The sequence below is a fragment of the Macaca mulatta genome, chromosome 19, assembly GCF_049350105.2.
Source record: "Macaca mulatta isolate MMU2019108-1 chromosome 19, T2T-MMU8v2.0, whole genome shotgun sequence".
Lineage (NCBI taxonomy): Eukaryota > Metazoa > Chordata > Mammalia > Primates > Cercopithecidae > Macaca > Macaca mulatta.
This window is the reverse complement of record NC_133424.1, coordinates 59,488,672-59,506,220: the sequence shown is the minus strand read 5'-3', so window position 1 is coordinate 59,506,220 and position 17,549 is coordinate 59,488,672. Positions and strand designations below refer to the sequence as shown.

The 17,549-nt window shown below is 53.0% G+C and overlaps 1 protein-coding gene across 7 annotated transcripts in view; it reads right to left on the bottom strand.

The window, feature by feature from the left end:
- The window catches only part of NPAS1 (neuronal PAS domain protein 1), a 35,866-nt gene extending 19,143 nt beyond the window's left edge, over positions 1-16,723 (bottom strand). For 2 of the 7 annotated variants that reach the window (XM_077980599.1, XM_077980600.1), the window contains exons 1-4: positions 16,209-16,722; positions 9,089-9,486; positions 3,466-3,629; positions 2,777-3,012 (exon numbers count right to left, since the gene is read on the bottom strand). In XM_077980599.1, coding sequence (XP_077836725.1) covers positions 2,777-3,012; positions 3,466-3,587 — 358 coding nt within the window. In that variant the 5' untranslated portion in view covers positions 3,588-3,629; positions 9,089-9,486; positions 16,209-16,722. Of the gene's footprint in view, positions 1-2,776; positions 3,013-3,465; positions 3,630-4,658; positions 4,868-9,088; positions 9,487-16,208 lie in introns of those variants that run through there. The other 5 variants (XM_015124328.3, XM_015124329.3, XM_077980601.1 and 2 more) reach the window with 4 other exon arrangements.
- Positions 16,724-17,549: the final 826 nt, after the last annotated feature.

Genomic DNA, 17,549 nt, shown 5'->3' with positions numbered 1-17,549 from the left:
GCTGTCTCCTCTCCAGACTCAGACGCTCAGGGCTAGACTCAAACATCTGTTGTCCCATTTCGCAGATGGTGGACTGAGGCTTAGCGAGGCAGAGACCTAGAACCCATTCCTGTAGACCTACAGACCACATATGATGGTTGAGAGGTTGGGGCCAGGTCATCTGGGTTTGAATCCCAGCTGTGTGACTTTGGGCAAACACATCTGTAACTTGGGAACCATGATAGTGCCTCCCTCTGAAAAAGAGTTATTTTGTATACAGGGCTTATCACAGGGTCTGATGCATACATTCTATATGATCACTATTGTTGTTATTATTTTAGGTACTGGGTCTTGCTCTGTTGCCCAGGCTGGAGTGCAGTGGCCCGATCACGACTCACTGCAGCCTCAACCTCCTCAGCTCAAGCAATCCTCCCACCTCAGCCTCTTCAGTATCAGGGACCACAGGCGGGCGCCACCAAACCTGACTTATTTATTTATTTATTTATTTATTTATTTATTTATTTTTATTTTATATATTTTTTGAGACAGAATCTTGCTCTGTCACCAGTCTGGAGTGCAGTGGCGCGATCTCGGCTCACTGCAATCTTCGCCTCCTGGGTTCAAGCAATTCCCCTGCCTCAGCCTACTGAGTAGCGGGGACTACAGGCACATGCCACCGTGCCCAGCTAATTCTTTGTATTTTAGTAGAGACGGGGTTTTACCATGTTGGCCAGGATGGTCTCGAACTCCTGACCTCGTGATCTGCCCGCCTTGGCCTCCCAAAGTGCTGGGATTACAGGCGTGAGCCACTGCGCTCACTCGGCCAGTATTTTTATTTTTGGAGGGACAGGGTTTTGTTATATTGCCCAGGGTTTTGCTATGTTGCCCTGGCTGGTCTCGAACTCCTGGCCTAAAGCGATCCTCCCACCTTGGCGCCCCAAAGTGCTGGGATTACGGATGTGAGCCATGGTGCCCAGCTTATTACTGAGGAGGGCATGGGAGTCCCCTCCCCTTCAGAGAGTGTGACCGACTGCTCTGCTCTGTGGCTTCAGCTAAAACGCTGTCCTCAGCTCCTCCTCTGAACTATGGAAGCAGGTGCTTGGCCTCTTGTTAGGGACTCTGTAGAGCTAGAAATGCCCCTGATCCCCGATTTCCCAATTTTGGGACTATAGGAGTCCACGCAGTACCAAGCACCCCCACACTGTCCTGACCCTACTTCCACTTGGCACCGTGGCCCAAATGGGGTCGATTAAGTCCATGCTGTGCCACGTCAGTGCTGTGACCTCAGCCAGCCCCTGATGCCTCTGAGCCCCGGAATGCCCATCCAGGTAATGGGGGGCTGGACGCCGCCGGGGCTCTCTTAGCCCCCGCCTTCCCCCCCTCCAGCTCGGGGACAATAGACAAGATGTTTATCCCCCGCCGGCGCACATGTTGTTCGCGGTAATGACAGTAATCAGCGGCGCTAATGCCGCATTCTCTCCGCGCCAGTCAATTCGCCTAATTACCGCCTGGGAAGCCGGATTATTTAAATTTAAATGGTGATTTATTGCGAGCTTAATCAATGCTATTTTCTCTCCCCCCTCTTCCCCTGGGACGGGGCAGGAGGGGAATTGGAGCCCCTCCAACCCCACCCTAAGGACACCCTCTTCTCCTGGAGGGGTGGGGACAGGGGTAGCCTGGGGTGCCCTGAGACTTCAGATAAACACCACTCACACCTTATCCTCATAACCGCAAAGCTGTAACAAACACATAAAATAGAAGTAATAATAACAACATAACAACACTTCTATGTCTCAATAATAAAGTCTGAGTAATAATAATAAACTTAGATATTTATCTGTATCTTACAGAGTTTATATTTTTACATATTCTAGATTATACTACTTTGCCTATTTCTTTATTGTGCCTTGGCCACTAGGATGCCAGCCGCTCCGGGGCAGGGACTTCTGTCTAGTTTGTTTCTCCTGCTGGATCCCAGCGCTCAGAAAAGTGCCAGACAGGCAGGAAATGCTCCAAAAGCGGCAGCCCCCACCGCCCCCTCCTCCACGCCCCGAACCCCTCCAGCAGCCCTGCAGGTCACTGCTGCTAACAGCATTGGCAGCATAGCGGTGGCTTGCTCTGAGCTAGGCACTTCCAGGGACTTTGCAAATATGACCTGGTTGATTCTCTGCTCAGCCCCCTGGGGGAGGTTGGACCGTTTGTCCCACTTCACATTAAGGCACAGAGAAGTGAGGCGACCTGCCCGGGGTGGCAAATCTGGGGGGTGGCTGCGCGGCGACAGCAACATGGGGCATCTTCCCGAAGTTCCCCATCTCATCCGCCACATCACACTATCTCCCTCTTGCTCCTCCAACTGGGGGCCCAGACTGTACAGTCCTTGCGTCCCCTCTGGGGCCCCTCAGGTCTGGCTCCAGGGTCTCTCGCCCATTAGCGAGTGGGCGTCCCAAGTCAGGGTGGGTCTCCTCTGTCCCGCTCATGCAGCTGGGAGTCTCTTTGGTTGTAATAATGATTCCTCTCTCCTAATAAAATACAGGAATAGCATTTACCAGTGACCCCTAGCACTGCCAGGACCTTGTTTAGGGCAGAATTCACGAAATCTTCCCAACCTCTGGCGCCCATTTGACAGTTTAATAAACTGAGGCTTGAAGAGCAGAAGCCACCTGATAGGGGCACGCAAAAGTCCTGGCTGACTCCAGAGACAAGCATCTGGGAGAGGGCAGATCCGCAGCTCAGACCCGGGCTGCAGTGACTTGGCCACCGGGGCCCTGGGACCCTTGCACCGCGCATGCGCACTCACCGAGGCCAGCTGGCGGCCCCGCGGCTCTCAGCCCCCAGGGGGGCGCCCCCAGCGCGGCGAACCGGCGCAGGCGGAGGTAGGTGACGCTGAGGCGCACGATGGAAGCCTTGTCCAGCTGGCTCGAGATGGCGCCGGGCAGCGGGAGAAGCTTGGCCAGCTCGAAGAACTCCAGGTTCTCTTTCCCGCGCCGCGAGCGCGCCGCGTTCCGGGACTTCTCCTTGCGCTGCGCCTGCAGGCTGGGCGGGCGGCGCGGAGGAGGTGTCTGCGGGGTCCCGGGGCTCAGGGGCGTGGGAACTGGGGGCGAGCCCCGCCTCCCGGGGCCTTGGGAACGGGACCGGACATTGGGAGTGGATTCTACACCTCTGCAGGTGGGAGCAGACCGGAGTGTGGATTCTACACTTCGGCCCAGGGACAGAACCTCGAGTGTCAATTCTTGGGGGAAGGAGGAGGAAGGGCGAGAGATTAAAGATGTTGGGCGTGAATTCCGAGGACCGGGACTAGAAGCTGAACGCAGGAGAGCGGGCTCAGGACGGTAGTTAACTCAAGGTAAGACCCAGCCCCAAGGGGCGGGGCAGGGAGCTGGGTGTGAACTGCCCCTTGGCATGGAGACAGAACATCGGGTGTGAATTGGTCCCGGGGACGCCTCCCCGGGGGCGGGGCCGCGGCCAGGAGGGCGGGGCTTTGCTCACCATGGTCCGGACGGCGCCTTGACCATCAGCCCGGGTAGAAAGTCCCACGGGACGCTGGCGCCGCGGCCTCCCACGCATTTGACCTCGCTTCCGCCGCCACTGCCGGGATAGGGGGCCGCCATCTCCGGGGGGCTTGCTCAGGCGGGCTCCGAGTCCCGAGTCTCCTGCAGCAGGAGGGGGTCAGAGGCAGCGCTCAGTGCCCTCGGGAGACCTAGGGAAACTGAGATCCGTGCGGGGCTCAGGGTCCCAGCAAGGAGCTGGGGACGGGGGCTGGATGGTGCCTCAGTTTCCCCTCCCTGGAGGCCTCGGTCCAGAGGCCGCAGCTCCCACCCTAGCCGGCCCGGGGCTGGCGCTCCGGGTGAGGACGTGCCCCGCCGCCGCCTCCCCCGCGCCGCCCGCCAGCGCGCCCGCCTCACGCCCGCGCCGGGCCGGCTCCCGCATACCAATGGGCGCACGCGGCGCGCATACGGATCGAACCGGCCCGCGCGCTGCGTGCCAAGCATGCCCAAGCCGGGCGGGGGGCGGGCGCCTCCCGGGCCAGGTACGCACCGCTCCAGCCCCCGGAGCCCTCTGCCCCGGGGACCCGCCCCCCAAGCCCATCACCGGAGTCTGGACTCCGCGAATCTGCAGTCTGTTTCCCTGGCTGGGCTAAGGAGGCAGGGGGCAGAGGGCAGGGACCCCCATCCTGTGTCCTGCCCAGGGATCACCCCCAGCCTCTCGGGGTGGCGCCAGGTGTCCGGACCGCCACAGCCCCACGACCACAACTTCCTCCCTGAAGACCCCGGCGCGCCAGCCCCAGCCCCAGACGCAGCCGCCACAGCTTCTGCCCCAGGACGCCCCCAGGATTGACCCGACACGCAGGGACCAGGTGTCCTGGTCTCCTGATGCCCTAGAACCAGGAACGTTTGCAGTTAGGTCTTCATTCCTCCAGGACCAGGCGCTCAGAACACCCCCTAAATGCTGGTACCAGGCCGCCCCCAAACCTCCCAGCCAGGTGTCCAGATGCCCCAGACCCCCGCGTCCAGGTCTCCCAGCCCCAGATTTCTCCAGGACCCAAACACCCGTGCGCCCCTTCCCCCAGCCTCGGGATACCCTCGTCCCGACCCCGTAGCCCCCAGGACACTGGAGTTCCAGCCCCCCATTCCTCCGGGACCCAGAAGTCCCCCTCCTGCCAGCCTGCAAGCTTCCCCTACCCGCAGGACCGCCAGTCCGGTTACTTGGCCGCAGAGCAAGCTCCGGGCGCGGCGTGGGGCCGGCCGGGCGGCGTGGAGGGGCCGCTCCATAGACCCCGGGGCGCGCGGGGCGCAGCGAGACGCGCGGGCTGTGGCGCCTGGCTCTCGGCGCCCACCTCGGCCTCGCAGACTTGGAGACGCGCGGCCAGCGCTGGCGGGCGGGGGCGGGGTCTGCCGGAGCCCCGCCCGCCGCGTCTCCGCCCCCGGACCCGCCCCGCTCGCTTTTCCCTGGTAGGGGGCCCAGCTACCCTGGGGTCCGAGTTCCCTCGCCCCATGGTAACGTCGGGGGTCAGAATGAGAACCTCGGATCGGAGCTTCCCCACCCCAAGAGGGGAACACCGGAGTCCGGGCACTGTCTCTACACCCCTTCAGGAGGCAGCTAGTGCCCCAGAAGCCCCTCGGGACAAGACGGGTACCCTGCACCCGAGCCCCCTGTACGAGTGGAGACTCAGACACCAGTGCTCCCTCCAGGGATGCAAATTCGAGACCCTCCCTTTCCGCGAGAGAACCCTGGGTGTCAGCACACTCTCCCCACACAGGGCTGGGACCTCGCATCCAAACCCAACCCGCCCTACAAGGGGGACATACTCCTCCCTCGTCAGGGACCAGGATCCAGCCCTCTAAGGAGCTCCAGAGACCAGGATCCTGGCGTCTTATCTCCATCCCCCGCCGCAGGGACGGGAACCCTGACATCCAAGCTCCCCATTAGATCATAAATGGGAACTGAGGGGTTGTAGCACCTCGCACAGAAGACAGGGACCCAGGTGTCCAAGCCAGGCCTTCTTCAGTCTGCTGGGAGGTCCTACACTTCTCCTAGCTCGTTCCCTACATGCAGCCTCCACTTCCTGTTCTCAGGATGCTGCCTGGCATGGGGGTCTCCAGGCACCTAAAAGCCTCCACATTGACCTCAACATGGGGAATGAAAATGGAGCTGGGGGCCGGGCGCGGTGGTTTACACCTGTAATCCCAGCACCTTGGGAGGCCAAGGCGGGTGGATCACCTGAGGTCAGGAGTTCAAGACCAGCCTGGCCAACACGGTGAAACTCCGTCTCTGCTAAAAATACAAAAAATAGGCGGGTGTTGTGGTGGGCACCTGTAGTCCCAGCTACTCGGGAGGCTGAAGCAGGAAAATCACTTGAACCCGGGAGGCGGAGGTTGCAGTGAGCTGAGATCCCGCCACTGCACTCCAACCTGGGCGACAGAAAGAGTCCGTCTCAAAAAAAAAAAAAAAAAAGAAGAAAAGAAAAAGAAAATGGAGCAGGGGATCTTAGAAGAGGCACACAGTCAGGGGCTTGCAGGGAGCACATGCTGGCCTTTGGTTGGGCAGATGGGGAAACTGAGGCACACACAAACACTCCTGTGCACTTGCTCGCAAGAACACACAAACTCATTCATGATCCTCATAGTTAACACTTAGGGGCCGGGCGCGGTGGATCAAGCCTGTAATCCCAGCACTTTGGGAGGCCGAGACGGGCGGATCACGAGGTCAGGAGATCGAGACCATCCTGGCTAACATGGTGAAACCCCGTCTCTAATAAAAAATACAAAAAACTAGCCGGGCGAGGTGGCGGGCGCCTGTAGTCCCAGTTACTCGGGAGGCTAAGGCAGGAGAATGGCGTGAACCCGGGAGGCGGAGCTTGCTGTGAGCCGAGATCCGGCCACTGCACTCCAGCCTGGGTGACAGAGCAAGACTCCGTCTCAAAAAAAAGAATTAAAAAAAAAAAAAACAAAAAACAAAAAAAACAAAAAACACTTAGGGAGTGCTTATTTTCTGCTAATACTTTATTTATTTATTTATTTATTTATTTATTTATTTATTTATTTATTTTTTTGAGACAGTCTCACTGTGTCACCCAGGCTGGAGTGCAGTGGCGATCTCAGCTCACTGCAAGCTCCACCTCCTGGGTTCACGCCATTCTCCTGCCTCAGCCTCCCAAGTAGCTGGGACTACAGGCGCCCGCCACCATACCCGGCTAATTTTTTTGTGTTTTTTAGTAGAGATGGGGTTTCATCGTGATAGCCAGGATGGTCTTGATCTCCTGGCCTCCTAAGTGCTGGGATTACAGGTGTGAGCCACCGCGCCCAGCCTAATACTTTATTTTATAGCAAGATTCTGAGATGGGCTCTGTTACTAGACCCATTTTACAACTAGGGAAACTGAAGCATGGGGAAGTGATATAGCCTGGTGATAGTGGCCTCTCAGACAATAGTTCCCTATTTGTCCCCAGAGAGACTTGCTAGGGTTTCAGGGCAAGGATTCAAGCTCAGATCATGGGCTCCTATCTCCTGACAGCACTTCCTGGCTGTGCAGCCTGGGTGGGTGCTATGCCAGCCATGAGAGGTGCACTCGTGCCATTCATTAGTTAATTATTTTTGAGACACAGTCTTCTCACTCTGTCACCCAGGCTGCACAATCACTGCTCACTACAGCCTTGAACTCCCAGGCTCAAGAGATTCTCCCACCTAGCCTCCCAAGTGGCTGGGACTACAGGTACACACCACCACACCCAGCTATTTCTTAAAAATGTTTTGTTGGGCCGGGCGCGGTGGCTTAAGCCTGTAATCCCAGCACTTTGGGAGGCCGAGACGGGCGGATCACGAGGTCAGGAGATCGAGACCATCCTGGCTAACACGGTGAAACCCTGTCTCTACTAAAAATACAAAAAAAAAAACACTAGCCGGGCGAGGTGGCGGGCGCCTGTAGTCCCAGCTACTCCGGAGGCTGAGGCAGGAGAATGGCGCAAACCCGGGAGGCGGAGCTTGCAGTGAGCTGAGATCCGGCCACTGCACTCCAGCCCGGGCTACAGAGCAAGACTCCGTCTCAAAAAAAAAAAAAAATAAATAAATAAAAAATAAAAATGTTTTGTTGGAAAGCCGGGCGCGGTGGCTCACGCCTGTAATCCCAGCACTTTGGGAGGCCGAGGCGGGAGGATCACGAGGTCAGGAGATCAAGACCATCCTGGCTAACATGGTGAAACCCTGTCTCTACTAAAAATACAAAAAATTAGCCGGGCATGGTGGTGGGCGCCTGTAGTCCCAGCTACTCAGGAGGCTGAGGCAGGAGAATGGCATGAACCCGGGAGGCAGAGCTTGCAGTGAGCCGAGATCGCTCCACTGCACTCCAGCCTGAGCGACAGAGCGAGACTCCGTCTCAAAAAAAAAGTTTTGTTGGCTGGGTGCAGTGGCTCATGCCTGTAATCCCAGCACTTTGGGAGGCCAAGGCAGGTGGATCACCTGAGGTCAGGAGTTCAAGACCAGCCTGGCCAACATGGTGAAACCCCATCTCTACTAAAAATACAAAAATTAGCTGGACAAGGTGGAGTGCATCTGTAGTCCCAGCTACTCAGGAGGCTGAGGCTGGAGAATTGCTTGAACCTGGGAGGCGGAGGTTGCAGTGAGCTGAGATCACTCCACTAAACTCCAGCCTGGGTGAGAGTGGGACTCCATGTCAAAAAAAAAAAAAGACAAGTTTTGTAGAGAGAGGGTCTAGCTATGTTGTCTAGGCTGGTCTTGAACTCCTGGCTTCAAGCAATCCTCCTGCCTCAGCCTCCCAAAATGCTGGGATTATAGGTGTGAGCTATGTCGCCAAGCCTGTATTTATTTATGATTGCACATACACATGGATCTTTTTCTTTTTTGAGATGGAGTCTCGCTCCGTCACCCAGGTTGGAGTTCAGTGGCAGGATCTCGGCTCACTGCAACCTCCACTGCCCAGGTTCAAGTGGTTCTCCTGCCTCAGCTTCCTGAGTAGGTGGGATTATAGGCGCATGCCACCACACCTGGCTAGTTTTTGTATTTTTAGTAGAGATGGGGTTTCACCATGTTGGTCAGGCTGGTCTCGAACTCCTGACCTCGTTGTGATCTGCCCACCTCAGCTTCCCAAAGTGCCGGGATTACAGGCGTGAGCCACCGCGCCTGGCCTACGCATGGATTTTGTTGAGGTTAAGAGTCTGGCCGGGCGTGGTGGCTCAAGCCTGTAATCCCAGCACTTTGGGAGGCCGAGACGGGCGGATCACGAGGTCAGGAGATCGAGACCATACAGGCTAACCGGGTGAAACCCTGTCTTTACTAAAAAAAATACAAAAAAAAAAAAAAAAAACCTAGCCAGGCGAGGTGGCGGGTGCCTGTAGTCCCAGCTACTCAGGAGGCTGAGGCAGGAGAATGGCGTGAACCCAGGAGGCGGAGCTTGCAGTGAGCTGATATCCGGCCAGTGCACTCCAGCCTGGGCGACAGAGCAAGACTCCGTCTCAAAAAAAAAAAGAGTCTAAATGGTGGGGTTGAAACCTCAGCTCTGCCACTTACTGCTGTGTGACTCTGGGCAAGTAACTCCACCTCTCTGGGCCTTTGTTTTCTCCCTTGTAGAATGAGGATATTTTAATTCTAGTACTCACCTCATAGCATCATAGTGAAGATAAAATAAGTTTACCCAGAAGGTCTCGATGTGACCTGAGAACTGGTCCCTGAGAGTCTCTTGGGTGTGCTGGGACAAATTTTCATAACAAGACATTTTCTGTCTTTTTCACTTCATTCTGTTGTCTGGTGGAGATTTCCAGATGCTGCTTGATGTGTGATATTACAACAGACCAAATGCAGAAGGAGCCGTGAGGTCCAACCATCTTCTTCTATTATTCTTTTTTCTTTTTTTTGTAGAGAAGAGGTCTTGCTATGTTGCCCAGGCTTGTCTTGAACTCTTGGCCTCAAGCAGTCTTCCCACCTCGGCCTCGCCTTGTGCTGGGATCATAGGCGTAAGCACGGTGCCCGGCCCAAGGTCCAGCCATCTTCCATTAAGCTAGACATTAAAGAGATTTGCAAAAATGTAAAAGAATGCCATTCCCTTCACTAACTGTTTTTTTAATTGTAAAATACATTTTTCATAAAATATTTATGTTGGCCTGTAATGGGTGTATAATTATTATTTTAATTTTAAATTAATTTTATTTAATTTTATTTTTTGAAACAGAGTCCCACTCTGTTGTCCAGGCTGGAGTGCAGTGGCGCGATCTCAGCTCACTGCAACCTCTGCTTCCTGGATTCAAGCAATTTTCCTGCCTCAGCCTCTCGAGCAGTTGAGATTACAGGTATGCACCACCATGCCCGGCTAATTTTTGTATTTTTAGTAGAGACGGGGTTTCACCATGTTGGCCAGGCTGGCCTCAAACTCCTGAACTCAAGTGATCCACCCATCTTGGCCTCCCAAAGTGCTGGGATTACAGGCATGAGCCACTGCACCCAGCCTAATTTTTACATTTTAATTTAATTTTTTTTTTTGAGATAGGGTCTTGATCTGCTGGCCAGGTTGATATCAGACTCCTGGGCTCAAATGGTTCTATGACTTCAACCTCCTGAATAGCTGGGATTACAGGCAAGAGAGCCTTCTCCTCTTAAGAGGAAACTCGGCTGGGCGCCGTGGCTCAGGCTGTAATCCTAGCACTTCGGGAGGCCTAAGCGGGCAGATCATGAAGTCAAGAGATTGAGACCATCCTGGCCAACATGGTGAAACCCCGTCTCTGCTAAAAATACAAAAATTAGTTGGGTGTGTGTTGGTGGGTGCCTGTAGTCCCAGCTACTCAGGAGGCTGAGGCAGGAGAATCGCTTGAACCCAGGAGGCGGAGGTTGCAGTGAGACAATATCGCACCACTGCACTCCAGCCTGGGTGATAGAGTGAGACTCCATCTCAAAAAAAAAAAAAAAAAAAAAAAAGAATAATGAAAGAAAGAAATGAGTAATGTGAGATTGAGAAGAGTGATTGAATCTGGAGCAAGAGAAAGGGGACACAGTGGGTGCGGCCAGGGAGCTACAGCCTAGGTCTTAATGCTGATGGGGGGTTCCTGGACGGCCATTTCATTATTTTCTCAGTCAGATGTGTTTTGTGCGCTCTCTTGTTTGTACCATGTAGTCCATGATTTAAACAAATAGGGAATGCAGTCTGGGCAACATGGTGAGACCCCGTCTCTACAAAAAAATTAAAGAATTAGCCAGGCACGGTGGTACTGCTTGTAATTGCAGCTACTCGGCAGGCTGAGCTGGGAGGATTGCTTGAGCCCGGGAGGTCAAAGCTGCCGTGAGCTGAGATCACAGCACTGCACACCAGCACGGGTGACAAAGTGAGACCCTGTCTCAAAAAAATAAAAATTAGGCCAGGCGCGGTGGCTCACGCTGGTAATCCCAACACTTTGGGAGGTCGAAGCAGGCAGATCACGAGGTCAGGAGATTGAGACCACCCTGACTAACATGGTGAAACCCTGTCTCTACTAAAAATACTTAGCTGGGTGTGGTGATGGGCACCTGTAATCCCAGCTACTCGGGAGGCTGAGCCAAGAGAATCGCTTGAACCCAGGAGGAAGAGGTTGCAGTGAGCCATGATTGTGCCATTGCACTCCAGCCTGGGTGACAGAGCGAGACTCTGTCTCCAAAAAATAAAATAAAAATAAAACTTAGGCAGGGCACGGTGGCTCATGCCTGTAATTCCAGCATTTTGGGAGGCTGAGGCAGGCGGATCACTTGAGGTCAGGAGTTCGAGACCAGCCTGGCCAACATAGAGAGACCCTATTTCTACTAAAAATACAAAAATTAGCCGGGCGTGGTGGTGGGTACTTGTAATCCCAGCTACTCAGGAAGCTGAGGCAGGAGAATCGCTTGAACCCAGGAGGCGATGCAGTGAACTGAGATTCCGCCACTGCACTCCAGCTTGGGCCACAGAGTAAGACTCTGTCTCAAAAAAATGAGGGCTATGCAGAGGCGAAGGCAAGATCAGGGTTCAGGGTGACATCTCTACAAACCAAGGGACGCCAAACTGCGCAGCACACCCGCAGAAGCCAGAGGAGAGGCCTGAGACTGATTTTATTTATTTATTTATTTATTTATTTATTTATTTATTTTGAGATGGAGTCTCGCTCTGTCGCCCGGACTGGAGTGCAATGGCACGATCTCGGCACACTGCAACCCCTGCCTCCCGGATTCAAGCGATTCTCCTGCCTCAGCCTCCTGAGTAGCTGGGATGACAGGTGTGCACCACCACGCCTGGCTAATTTTTGTATTTTTAGTAGAGACGAGTTTCACCATGTCAGGCCGGTCTCAAACTCCTGACCTTATGATCCTTCTGCCTCGGCCTCCCAAAGTGCTGGGATTACAGACTGACTGATTCTTTTTCACAGCCTCAGAAACAACCAACCCTCACTGGGCATGGTGGCTCAAGCCTGTAACCCCAGCAGTTTGGGAGGCCAAGGTGGGTGGATCACTTGAAGTCAAGAATTCAAGACCAGCCTTGCCAATATTGGGAAACACTGTCTCTACTAAAAATACAAAAATTAGCCAGGCATGGTGGCACACACCTGCAATCTCAGCTACTCGGGAGGCTGAGGCAGGAGAATTGCTTGAATCTGGGAGGCAGAGGTTGTAGTGAGCCAAGATTGCGCCACTGCACTCCAGCCTGGACAGCAGAGTGAGACTCCATCTCAAACGAAAAAAAAAAAAAAAAAAAAAAAAAGCGACCAGCCCTGCCGACACCCTGATTGATCTCGGACTTCCAGCCTCTGGCAACTGCGAGAGAAAACATTTCTGTTTTTCCTTTTTTTTTTTTTTGTTGAGACAGAGTCTCGCTTTTGTCGCCCAGACTGGAGTGCAGTGGCCGGATCTCAGCTCACTGCAAGCTCCGCCTCCCGAGTTCACGCCATTCTCCTGCCTCAGCCTCCCGAGTAGCTGGGACTACAGACGCCCGCCACCTCGCCCGGCTAGGTTTTTAAAAATATTTTTTAGTAGAGACGGGGTTTCACCATGTTAGCCAGGATGGTCTCGATCTCCTGACCTAGTGATCCGCCCGTCTCAGCCTCCCAAAGTGCTGGGATTACAGGCTTGAGCCACCGCGCCCGGCCGACATTTCTGTTTTTTCAAGCCACCCAGTTTGCGGTCCTTGGTTTTGGCAGTCCCAGCAAACTAATACCGGGGGATGGAGAGTGACTGCTAATGGTTGCAGGCTTGCTTTTTGGGTGATGAAAATGTTCTAAAATTGACTGTGGTGATGGTTGCACAAGTCTGTGAATATGCTAAAAACCCCTGAACATGCTAAAAACCACTGACTCTGCTAAATACAACTTTAAACGCTTAAAATGTATGGTGTGGGAACGATTTCAATCAAATGCTTATTAATAGATAAGTAATAGGAAAACAAGCCCCAAGGCATTCCTCGTGGAGTTGCTGTCAGCATTCAATGAATTCATTCAACAAATATTTATCTGCCGGCTATGGTGGCTCACACCTGTAATTCCAGCACTTTGGGAGGCTGAGGTGGGCCAATCACCTGAGGTCGGGAGTTCGAGACCAGTCTGATCAACATGGAGAAACCCCATCTCTAATAAAAATAAAAAATTACCCGGGTGTGGTGGCGCCTGCCTGTAATCCCAAGTACTTGGGAGGCTGAGGCAGAAGAATCGCTTGAACCCCAGAGGCAGAGGTTGCAGTGAACCAAGATCATGCCATTGCACTCCAGCCTGGGCAACAGAGCCAGACTCTGTCTAAAAAATAAATAAATAAATAAAATAAAAAAAGAAGGTCGGGTGTGGTGGCTCATGCCTGTAATCCCAGCACTTTGGGAAGCCGAGGTGGGTGGATCACCTGAGGTCAGGGGTTCAAGACCAGCCTGGCCAATATGGCAAACCCATCTCTACTAAAAATACAAAAATTAGCTGGGTAAGGTGCCACACGTTTGTAATCCCAACTACTCGAGAGGCTGAGGCAGGAGAATTGCTTGAACTCGGGAAGTAGAGGCTGCAGTGAGTTGAGATCACACCAGTGCACTCCAGCCTGGGTGACAAAGTGAGACTCTGTCTCAAAAAAACAAAACAAAACAAAACCAAAAACAAAAAAACCCAAAACCAAAACAAACAAACAAAAATATAACCAACCATTATTTATTGAGTATCTACTATGTGCCGGGCTAGCAGACATCACAGACCTCCTGGGGCTGATGTGCATGCGTGTAGTGTCATGCATTTCACAAGTCATAAGTACATTTTAGCATTTATCACTGAGAGGGGTGGGGCTGGGTCATCCTTCTCTCCTGAGGTGGCAGAATGGGAATTCTGTAAATCTTGGCACTCCCCACCCAGTCTCTGTCTCCAAAGGCACTACTCATTCATTCAACAAACATATAATGGAAAGAAAAGGCAAGGTTAGGCACTGTGGCTAATGCCTGTAATTTCAGTGCTTTGGGAAGCTGAGGCAGGAGAATTGCCTGATCCCAGGAATTCAAGACCAATCTGCACAATATAGCAAGACCCCATTTCTCTCTCTTTTTTTTTTTTTTTTTTGAGATGGAGTCTTGCTCTGTTGCCCAGGCTGAAGTGCAGTGGTATGATCTTGGTTCTCTGTAACCTCTGCCTCCCAGGTTCAAGTAATTCTCCTGCTTCAGCCCCCCCGAGTAGCTGGGCTTACAGGCATGCACCATCACACCTGGCTAATTTTTGTATTTTTTGTAGAGACAGGGTTTCACCATATCGGCCAGGCTGATCTTGAACTCCTGACCTCAAGTGATCCACCTGCCTGGCCTCCCAAAGTGCTGGGATTTCAGGTGTGAGCCAACATGTCTGGCTGCAAGACCCCGTCTCTACAGTTTTTATTGTCGTTATTGTTGTTCTGAGATGGAGCCTCGTTCTTGTCGCCCAGGCTGGAGTACAGTGGCACGATCTCGGCTCACTGCAACCTCCACCTCCTGGGTTCAAGTGATTCTCCTGCCTCAGCGTCCCAAGTAGCTGGGATTACAGGCGTGTGCCACCATGCCCGGCTAATTTTTGTATTTTTAGTAGAGACGGGGTTTCACCATGTTGGTCAGGCTGGTCTCGAACTCCTGACCTCGTGATCCGCTTGCCTCAGCCTCCCAAAGTGCTGGGATTACAGGCGTGAGCCACTGCACCTGGCCTCCAAATTTTTTTTTTTTTTTTTTTTAAAGAAATTAGCCAGATGTGGTGGTGTGCACCTGCAGCCCCAGCTACTTAGGAAGCTGAGGTGGGAGGATCGCTTGAGCCCAGGAGTCTGAGGTTGCAGTGAGTTGTGATTGCAACATTGCACTCCAACCTGGGTGACAGAGCAAGAGCCTGTCTCTAAAAAATTAAAGAAAGAAAGCGAGAGAAAGAAAGGAAGAGACGGAGGGAGAGAGAGGTAGGAAGGGAAGGAGGGGAATAGAGAGAGAGAGAGAAAGACAGAAAGAAAGAGAAAAAAAGAAGAAAAGTGCTGGGTGAGGTGGCACCCGCCTGTAGTCTGAACACTTTGGAGGCCAAGGAGGGAGGATTACTTGAGCCCAGGAGATCGAGAACAGCCTGGGCAGCATGGTGAAACCCTGTCTCCACAAAAAAAATACAAAAATTAGCCTGGTGTGGTGGTGCGCACCTGTAGTCCCAGCTACTCAGGAGGCTGAGGCAGGGGGATCTCTTGATCCCAGGAGATTGAGGCTGCAGTGAGCTGTGAATGTGCCACTGAACTCCAGCCCTGGGCAACGCAGCAACACCCTGTCTCAAAAACAAAAAACGAGCCAGGCGCGGTGGCTCACACCTGTAATTCCAGCACTTTGGGACGCTGAGGCAGGTGGATCACTTGAGGTCAGAAGTTCAACACCAGCCTGGTCAACACGGTGAAACCCCATTTCTACTAAAAAAATTACAAAAATTAGCCAGGCATGGTGGCAGATGCCTGTAATCCTAGTTACTCAGGAGGCTGAGGCAGGAGAACCACTTGAACCTGGGAGATAGAGGTTGCAGTGAGCAGAGATCGCACCACTGCACTCCAGTCTGGGTGGCAGAGCAAGACTCTGTCTCAAAAAAAAAAAAAAAAAGAAAATTGATGGTGAAAACATTAAAACAAGACCTGCTACCTCGTAAGGGTCCAGTGAGTTTTAGCCTTTATTAATTTAATATTATTGGAATCCTTTTTTTTTTTTTTTAAGCAGGGTCTCACTCTTTCACCCAGGCTGGAGTGCAGTGATGTGATCATGGCTCACTGCAGCCTCTACCTCCTGGACTCGGGTGATCCTCCCATGTCAGCCTCCTAAGTAGCTGGGACCACAGGTGTGTGCTACTACGCCTGACTAACTTTTTGTATATTTTGTAGAGATGGGGTCTTGCTCTGTCTCCCAGACTGGAGTGCATAGCACAGTCGTTGCTCACTGCAGCCTTGAACTCCTGGCCTCAAGCAATCCTCCCACCTCAGCCTCCCAAAGCACTAGGATTACAGGTGTGAGCCTCCGTGCCCGGCCAATATTATTTGTTTTGCTAACATTTATGTTAACTGCATGCTCTTCAGGCCCACCTGGGAGGCAGGTTAGCCGTGAGCTTGCATGTCCTGAATCCCTACTTTCTTCCCTCCTCTCAGCTCCTGCAAATCGGACCCAGTCTGGTCTCCCCAGTGCCCTCAGGATACACTTTGAGCTTCTCACCTGGCCCTGCAAGGCCCTGAGTGGCCTGTGACTGAATGGTGGAATAAATGGGTGGACGGATGCAATGACAGAAACAGCAGCTCATTCACCTGCTTTTTGGCCAGCTCCTGGGACACTTCGCTTCCAGCCTTTTTTCTCAAAACCCGTCTCCTCCTCAGCAGTGCCTGCTGCTTCTCCTTCTAATCTGGCCTTCTTCCTAAAAAGTCGCCATCCGGGCTTTAATTCTCTTCCCGGGATGGCCATGGCTCGGCAGGGCGGCGCTCTGCTGACCCCTGGTGGCCGCATGGAGTAACACAGCGCATTCTCCACTAGGGCAGTTGGCCTGGAGCCCGGGAGCGAGTGCTGGGTGCTGGCTGTGGCTTGAGGAGCACAGCTCCTGCCCTCGTAGGTTTCACAGGAGAGTGGGGAAGACAGCGGATAATCAGATACTCACACTGTCGTATGCGGCAACCCTGGCATCATCTGCACCTTCTCTCTCCCCCAGTCTCATGCCATCTTCAACAAATTCTGTCGCCTTGACCTTCAAGATACCTGCAATTCCCCGTTCTTTCCACTACCACCGTCCTTCTCTGGTCTAATCCGCCATCGTTTCACTCCTGGACTATCGCAGTCACCTCCTTGCTGAACTCCCAGAATCCAGAGCCAGTCTTAACTGATTTCTCCTTTAGCCTCAGGCTCCACTCACTTGACACTGTTACTGAATCGTCTTTATTTAAAATGTTGATAGTTTGTTCATCATTGATTTTTTTTTTGAACTAATTTTGATTTTTTAAACAAGACTCTTTTTTTATTTTTATTTTTTGAGACGGAGTTTTGCTCTTATTGCCCAGGCTGGAGTGCAATGGCGCGATCTCCGCTCACCGCAATCTCCGCCTCCCGGGTTCAAGCAATTCTCCTGCCTCAGTCTCCTGAGCAGCTGGGATTACAGGCATGCCCCAATACACCTGGCATTTTGTATTTTTAGTAGAGACGGGGGTTTCTCCATGTTGGTCAGGCTGGTCTCAAACTCCTGACCTCAGGTGATCCACTTGCCTCAGCCTCCCAAAGTGCTAGGATTATAGGCATAAGCCATCATGCCTGGCCCAAAAGATTTTTATTTATTGATTTTGAGATGGGGTCTCACTCTGTCACCCATGCTGGAGTGCAGCGGCACAATCTTGGCTCAATGCGGCCTCAGCCTGCTGCGATCCTCCCACATCGACCTCCTGAGTAGCCGGGACTACAGGAACGCGCCGCCATGTCCAGCTAATTATTTTTTCGAGAAGGAGTTTCCCTCTTGTTGCTCAGGCTGGAGTGCAATGGCACAATCTTGGCTCACTGCAACCTCTGCTTCCTGGGTTCAAGCGATTCTTCTGCCTCAGCCTCCCAAGTAGCTGGGATTACAGGCATGTACCACCATGCCCGGCTAATTTTGTGTTTTTAGTAGAGAC